Source organism: Teleopsis dalmanni, unplaced genomic scaffold (assembly GCF_002237135.1).
Source record: "Teleopsis dalmanni isolate 2A unplaced genomic scaffold, ASM223713v2 unscaffolded_contig_1780, whole genome shotgun sequence".
NCBI classification, from domain to species: Eukaryota; Metazoa; Arthropoda; class Insecta; order Diptera; family Diopsidae; genus Teleopsis; species Teleopsis dalmanni.
Window position 1 is genome coordinate 1 of NW_024033162.1, and position 8,398 is coordinate 8,398.

An 8,398-nucleotide genomic window follows, 5' to 3' on the forward strand; every position below is an offset into this window, starting at 1 on the left:
AAACTGACAGGCTTACCAATACCGCGTTATTGAATCTCAGAATGGTTGCAAGCTCCTCGGGGAGGTACGCAGATCTGATAAAGTTATAAACAATAATCCAGACAAGGATTATTGTTAATAGAAAGTAAAAGTGCTCAAGTGCACTGACTCAATTAACCTCAACATAATAATAATATAAATATGATATATATTTTGTTTTTGATATTTCTTTTAAGAGGCTACTGATAGAAGAAAAAAAATAAAAAAAAACTTTGACAGTCTCTTCATGAATTATCAGCTATCGTTTGGTTGTTAGTGAATAAATGATTCAATCAACAAATTAATTTCTGTCAGTTTTGACGATCTTACAGTTTTTTGATCATGGATAATATAACCTGCTAAATAGAGTTAACTCTTGAATTAACGAGTGTTAATCCTTATCATCAGTCTTAGTACTATCATCGCTTTTAAATTGATATATTCTATATTTGCATTCGTGCTTTAAATTTGAAAACATACAATTTCATGGGAGCTCTTTTACAACTCATTCCTTAAACGTTCTTTTAGTAAGTTCAAGTCATTTACATTACATTATGGCTTTTGATGCTTTCTGCTTACAGCAAAAGAAAAATAAAACATATTGATTCAATTAAATGTTATGACGTGAAACATTCTATGTCTAATGATATACTATATGATACTAATAATAGTATACATATGATACATATACATATTAATATATATTATGCTACTTCTAATAGCTATGTCTATACTATATCTATATGATATAATTTATCATTATCTCTTTTCTTTGAATAAACTTACTATTATAATTGTTGCATTTACATTTACATTTACATTTTGCTTATTTTATTTTCATAGTCAAAAATAAGCAATTGAAAATAGTCAAGCAATTTCAAACCCTGGATAAGTCATGTCATTTTTATTTATCTCTTTTCTTTATATAATTTTGGTCCTGAAAAGGACCGATTTTTGTATATTTATAAAATTATATTGCTTCCAATCTTAAGCACGTTCTCCACGAATACGTCTAGCCAATTGAATATCTTTTGGCATAATTGTAACGCGTTTGGCATGAATTGCGCATAAGTTAGTATCTTCAAAAAGACCCACTAAGTATGCTTCGCTAGCTTCTTGAAGAGCCATTACAGCAGAACTCTGGAAACGTAAATCAGTTTTGAAATCTTGTGCAATTTCACGGACCAAACGCTGGAATGGCAATTTGCGAATCAAGAGTTCAGTACTCTTTTGGTAGCGACGAATTTCACGTAAAGCTACAGTTCCTGGACGATAACGATGTGGTTTTTTCACACCTCCAGTAGCTGGTGCACTTTTACGTGCGGCTTTGGTAGCCAATTGTTTTCGTGGTGCCTTACCACCAGTCGATTTACGAGCAGTTTGCTTTGTACGAGCCATAATTTATGAGATATGTTACAATATGGTATTTTAAAAAATAGCGCAATTGAATAGCTCAATTTTCTCATCATACCTGGATGTTCTGTTTCAACTATTCACATGTTTTAACATTCATTGTTTCTCATATTGCTTATTCTTTTTGTTTTGTTTTCTTATGTTTTGTTTTGCTTTACCCAATATTTTTCATATCTTTCGTAGTGCTTATATTTTCTATAAATAGTCGTCAATCATCTGTCGTCACTTCATTTATTGTTTGAATTTGAATTCGAACGGTTCTACCATATCTATAAAAATTTAAATACAAAATGACTGGTCGTGGTAAAGGTGGCAAAGGATTAGGAAAAGGTGGTGCTAAGCGTCACCGCAAAGTTCTTCGTGATAACATCCAAGGTATTACGAAACCAGCTATCAGACGTTTAGCTCGCCGAGGCGGAGTTAAGCGTATTTCTGGTTTGATTTATGAAGAAACTCGTGGAGTATTGAAAGTATTTTTGGAAAATGTGATCCGTGATGCTGTTACATATACAGAACATGCCAAAAGGAAGACTGTTACAGCCATGGATGTCGTATATGCTTTAAAGAGACAAGGCCGTACCTTATACGGTTTTGGAGGTTAAGCAAATAATCAATTATTGATTTAATAATGCAATAATATATTGCCCAATGGTCCTTTTCAGGACCCAAATAATCTTACACTTAAAGAGATAAATTTACATATATATGTGTTGGTATTTTTCTAAAATTATAAAAAAATAAAATTTATTATTAGCCTGATCGGTTGATGTCTGTCGAGTATAATTTATAATTAAAATGATCAGTTTAACAATGTACAAAATATTTATTATTATAATTCTCAATTTCTTTGTTACATTAGCAGTATATATGTGGACTAGCTTCTTACAGGCTTAATTATAATTCTCATTCAATTTTTTTATAGAATAAGATAAATAGAACTGACGTATATGAGTAATTTGCGGACTGTTAGATATTGCAGTTTGAAGTTTCCGCACAATGGTGCAAAAATTTTCTCCATTCATTCCTAAGAGGTGGTTTTAGTGAATTCAAATCTCACACTGAATCTGAATCTTAATCTTAATCCAAATCCAAATCCAAGTGTTCAACAAGCAAACTGCTTCCGGGGAAAATGAAAGTGAAAAAAATTCGTATATGAATTAAGTGAATTATGACAATATTATATAAAGAAAAGAAATAAAAGAACTTGTTATTGAAATAAATTAGAATATTTTAAAGTTATCTTTAAGTAATTTGCAGCGTCTTGCAAGTGAGTACCGAGTGTGGTGTGTTAGTTATAAATTAACAAGTGTAATTAGAAGCATTATATAATAATAAATAAAATTAGCATAAACCACTATTTTTATTTATTTAAAATAGAATTTAAAAATGAAATTAAGTGAATAAAATATATACAAGTGAGTATTTCATCAAATAAATGACATATTTTGATATATAATATTTTATGGTCATTACTATAATAAATAAATAATTGGATATTAAATATAATAGAATAAGATAAATATTTATTAACTTAAGAATGATGTGAAGTATTGCACATAATGTCTAAATAAGAGAATATAATTTTTTTAAATGCATAAAGAATTTTTGTTTGCTTATTAGAGATTAAATTTATAGCGCATTACAGAATAAAAGAATTTCTTCATATTATTCATGAGGTATTATTAAAAGAAATGATCGTGCACTGTGACCTACAAGGTATATTGTGCCCATTACTCGGGTTAGAGTGTTTCTCCAAGTCCGTTTTCTTTAATAAAAGACAATATAAAGTCCATCTTTCCTAGTCTTGAATATTTATGATCCATGAAATACCCTCCTAGGTGTTTATTCCGTTTGTGCATCAGTGGGCACTACCCAAGCACATAGTATGCAGTTTCTCTCTTCTCTACAGTATCTGCAGTCTGAGTTGGATTGAATTCCTAACTTCGATAGGTGATTATTCAATCTTTAGTGACCGATCATTAATAAACGCAATAGGTATACCATATACTAAAACATTTTATAAAATAAATAAATAAATAAATAAATAATGAATCTTCTTATCTTCTTTTTACACATATTTTGTAGCCCTAAAAAGGGCTGTTTTGATGAATTTAAAGTTTGATTTTTAAAATTATTTTTTTGCAGCAGTTTTCTTGACTGATGTTTTTTTAACGGCAGTTTTTTTAGGTTTTGCGGCCGTTTTAGCTTTTGTAGAAGTAGACTTTGGTTTAGCTGGCTTAGCCTTAACAGATCCAATCTTTTTAACACTTTTAACTTTAGCTTTCTCAGTTTTTTTCTTTTCAACACTCTTCTTAGCTGCCGCAGATTTTTTAGGTTTTTTCTCTCCAGATACCTTTGCCTTTGACTTTTTAGTACCTGCAGATGATGCAGTAACCTTCTTCTTCGTAACACCTGATGGCACCTTCTTTTTCTTACCCTCGACAGACGATTTAGGAGACTTAGCAGCAGCAGCTGATAATTTAAATGAACCAGATGCACCTTTTCCTTTTGTTTGTATCAATTTGCCATTAGCTACAGCAGTTTTCAAATATTTTTTAATAAATGGAGCCAATTTCTGGGCATCACATTTATATGTGGCACTTATATACTTTTTAATTGCCAACAATGAAGATCCGCTGCGTTCCTTCAAGTTCTTGATAGATGCATCAACCATTTGTTGTGTTGATGGATGAGATGGAGCTGCAGAAGGTTTTTTTACTTTTGTTGCCTTTTTAACAGCAACTTTCTTTTCAGGAACGGCAGTTATCTCCTTTGGAGAATCTGTATTTGCAACGGCAACAGCTTCAGACATATTTGCTTTTTAATATTCCGTAATATTCTTACTTATGAATATTTTTTCGCATTTTTATGGTAGCTTAGCTCACTTTGTACGAAGCGCCGAGAAGAGCGCATTTATAAAAATTTTTCATTAATACATATTTCTACTGAGTTTGAAAAAATTTTTCAACATTTATTATTAATTTTAAATAGACCAAGTAAATTAAACACAATTATTTAAATCAAATTAAGTAAAGAAGATATTGAATATTTTATTACATTCATTTTTATACTAATTATAATTATATAAAATATATAAAAATTGGTTTAAACTTTAAATTTTGTAAATCTATAGTTGAACTTGTTAATAAATTAGAATATTTTAAAGTTATCTTTTGTATAATTTATATATTAAATTATTTATTAAATAGTTTATTCAATTCTCTGTTAAATTATATATATGGTTTTATATATTTCATATATTTATAAATGCAAATTTAATAAAACACGAGATGCATAAAAACGTCAGTTTTAACATTTTGAATGCTTATGTTTTATCCTATTTTGAAATATTAACTCAATTTATATAAAAGTTTAAAATTTCAAAGCACTAATAGAAATAATTATAAATAAATATATTGTATTTTAATTAGAATATAAGATTATCACTTTTAATTATATCAAATAGTGTCTATTTGAGATTAGATATCCATCCATAATGTTAACATGTTACATTGAATTCGTTTACTTTAAGATATGTTTTAAGATTTTCTATACGTATTATTTTTAAAATTTTATTACAAGTTTTAAATAATTTTTAATCATGTGAAAAATTATTATATATAAACGTTATTAATAACATATCAGCAATTAAATTTATAGTTTTCAATATCATTCGAATAACAACTGTACGTATCCTACTTAATAGAATTCATAAAAAAAAATTATATCTACATACATGATTAAAAATATATAAGAATGAAATCATTTTACTTTTTCTTTTATAATTATAATTTAATTATTTAACTTTGACTATTATAAGTATTTTATTAAATATGTATATTTAAAAAAAATGTTCTTTTTATTACTTTATAATTAAAATAAAATTAAAATTAAATGTGCGTATTCTAACATTTTTATAAGGAGTGATATACGACATAAAATGTTAAAATTTAAGATGAATTTTTTTATAAACTAACATGGATATGGATAACATTTAAATAGATACTGAAGTATATATATAAACTTGCGGCTGCAATCTTCCATAGTCATTCCTAAGAGCTAGTTTTAGTAGGTTCAAGACTCACACAGTGGCTTTGGATGTTTTCCATCTACTGCCATAAATCTTTTATAAAATATAGAATATTTTATAAAACTAATTCAGATACAAATTTTAAAAACTCTACCTTTAAATAATTTATCTATAATAATAAATATTACAATACCAAAATATTGAAATAGTAACTATGATAATAATAGTAAACATTTAGGCCGTGTGCGAGTTCGAGTATATTTAGGGGAAATAGTCAATTATGTCGGTATGGCAGCGATTGTTGGTACATACCAGAATTTCTAATGAGATAAATTAGGTGTTACCATTTTGAAAATTTTATAAGATGTTTAGTAAATAAATAAATAAATTTTAAAACTTTTAAAAGAAAAATAATTATTTTTTATATGTTTCCTTCTTTATATTATGAATATTAATGTTTTTTAATAATTGTATCACATTTATTTAATAATAAATACAAATATTTGGCACAAAATTATTAGGTTCTTGATTTCAAAAAGGTAATTATGAAACTTTATGCTATTGGCCTGGCAACGTTATTTGTTTTGTACATTTTTATTAGTAACAAATATAATATTAATATTATTGTAACTTAGATTATACTACCTGCGAAGATTTATGTATCTATTTATTGATACGCGAATCTATGATAAATATTAAAAGATTCTTAATAATATATAGGGTTAGGCGATTGAAGTGTTACAAATTACACAGCGATATGTTTGTCAAACTGATATTGCCAACTACGTCAAATTCATATGAATGACAGCTATTTATATTGTTTACAAGTTACCACAAGCATTTGCGTCTAAGTTTTATAGAACTAATATTATTCGAAATGGAATTAAAAAATAAGTGTGATTGCATTATATTTGGTTGGAAAATTACAACTAGCTATTGTGCTTGAGCTCAAATATCTCAATGTGAATAAAATGTTTGTGTATCGTACCTTAAATCGTTATAATAGCTCAGGCAGAGTCACCAAATGCTATAGTGGTGGACAAAAAAAAAAACAGCAACATTGCCTAAAATGGTTCGGAAAGTGAAGGCTCGACTTAAACGAAATCCACGTCGTAGTACTAATCAAATGGCCAAAGAACCGATAATATCTGAACGAAGCATCTGACGCATTTTCCAAAATAAGCTCAAGGTAAAGCTTTAAAAGTTCCAAGGCACAAGATCTTGCACCAAAGCAACAAAAAGTTAAACTCGAATGAGCAAAGGAGTTGTTACGCTGGGCCAATTTGGAGAGCAAGTTGAGAACTAAAAAATAAGCCAGTTTCGATACGCTGAAGAAAGCTTTTATTCAGGAATAGGCCAAAATACTGGAAGATCACAGCCATAGTCAAGACAAAAGGTGGCCACATCAAGCTAGAGTGAATGGATTGTGAAATTTTAATTATTTTCACAAATTTTTGTAATTTGAATCAATAAAAAAATAATGTGATCGCTTGAATAGGTAACACTTCAATTATCTAACCCTGAATAATAAACTTGCATTCTTAAAAAATAGTGGCACAGCGAACCTGATTTCTAGGAAGTCAATTGGAACGCATACACACTCGTATGTATAAAAACTGGTTAATACCTGCTGCCCAAAAACAAAAAAAAAAATTATTACTATGTAGCAAAACGCAGTGTTAAGTTATACACTAACAATGCTATGTATTTTATCTGTTATGTAGGCTGATTTACAATTTTCGAAGATTTCGATTTCATGAAGGTCTTCCAGGAATGTAACGGAACAGAAGGGCGAGGCAAGAAATGATTGATTGTTAAGTGTTTTAAAGTATGGCTTGTGTAAGTTAGTAGGGTAGGTATGATAGTATGTACAATATTTATATCAATTGATTTAATGAAATACATTTTCTTTAATAAAATAAATTTTGTCGTCCTGAAAAGGACGGATTAATTGATAGTTAATTCTCCACGTATATGTATTCGTATTTTAATAAATAAAATAAAATAATTTAAGCCTTCTTTTCTGTTTTCTTTGGCAAAAGTACAGCCTGAATGTTTGGTAGTACACCACCTTGTGCAATTGTAACACCAGACAATAATTTGTTCAATTCTTCATCATTACGTATGGCCAACTGTAAATGACGAGGAATGATTCTTGTCTTCTTATTATCGCGTGCTGCATTGCCAGCCAATTCAAGAACTTCAGCAGCCAAATATTCCATAACGGCAGCTAAGTAGACTGGAGCACCTGCACCAACGCGTTCAGCATAATTGCCTTTACGCAATAATCGATGAATACGACCAACTGGAAATTGTAATCCAGCACGATTTGATCGTGACTTTGCCTTGCCTTTAACTTTACCACCTTTACCACGACCAGACATAGTTGAGTTGAGTTTCTAGTAGTTGAGATTTATAAAAATTGGATCTATTTTTTTTTAATGTTGTTGAAAATTGAGTTCGAGTCGGTAAAAGTTAATACCTTGACTCAATTATAGTGGTAGACATTTCTAGATTATGTCCACTGGGTAAATGACGAGTGCTCAATTAATTTTATTGTTTAGTTTAGTTAATAATGGTACGGATGTCCGCGTATCTTCCTGTAGTGTGAATAGGTTGTTGGTGTAGATTTTGCAATAAAGTGTTGTCATGTGCATCTATTGATTTGAATAATTTGAGAGCCCTGTCTTTAATGTATAGTTTGATAGGTGTGATTTTTAGATCCCTTTGAATATCGACATTTCTTATGTACCAGGGAATGTTAAATATTTTTTTAATGGCTATATTTTGACATGTTTGAAGTTTGTTGAAGTTAGTTTTTGAAGTTTTGGAGAAAGCAATGAAGCCATATGATAGCGCCGGACGCATTATCTGGGTATAAAGCAACTTTTTATTTTTGATACTTAGAGCCTTGTTTTTGTAGAGCGGTCGTAAATG

General features: G+C 29.1%; 4 protein-coding genes across 4 annotated transcripts; 1 reads left to right on the forward strand and 3 right to left on the reverse strand.

Annotated features, from left to right (window-relative positions):
- Nucleotides 1–978: 978 nt before the first annotated feature.
- On the reverse strand, nucleotides 979–1,512 carry LOC119664333 (histone H3). Its single transcript, XM_038073843.1, has one exon. It carries the CDS (start codon nucleotides 1,414–1,416, stop codon nucleotides 1,006–1,008), a length of 411 nt encoding a protein of 136 aa, XP_037929771.1. The 5' UTR covers nucleotides 1,417–1,512; the 3' UTR covers nucleotides 979–1,005.
- Nucleotides 1,513–1,685: 173 nt separating this feature from the next.
- On the forward strand, nucleotides 1,686–2,097 carry LOC119664334 (histone H4). The gene has a single exon (XM_038073844.1). It carries the CDS (start codon nucleotides 1,722–1,724, stop codon nucleotides 2,031–2,033), a length of 312 nt encoding a protein of 103 aa, XP_037929772.1. The 5' UTR covers nucleotides 1,686–1,721; the 3' UTR covers nucleotides 2,034–2,097.
- A 1,465-nt stretch (nucleotides 2,098–3,562) lies between these two features.
- LOC119664335 (histone H1-like) lies at nucleotides 3,563–4,292 on the reverse strand. The gene has a single exon (XM_038073845.1). The coding sequence runs from the start codon at nucleotides 4,241–4,243 to the stop codon at nucleotides 3,563–3,565; it is 681 nt and encodes a 226-aa protein (XP_037929773.1). The 5' UTR covers nucleotides 4,244–4,292.
- Nucleotides 4,293–7,446: 3,154 nt separating this feature from the next.
- LOC119664336 (histone H2A) lies at nucleotides 7,447–7,893 on the reverse strand. The gene has a single exon (XM_038073846.1). The coding sequence runs from the start codon at nucleotides 7,843–7,845 to the stop codon at nucleotides 7,471–7,473; it is 375 nt and encodes a 124-aa protein (XP_037929774.1). The 5' UTR covers nucleotides 7,846–7,893; the 3' UTR covers nucleotides 7,447–7,470.
- Nucleotides 7,894–8,398: the final 505 nt, after the last annotated feature.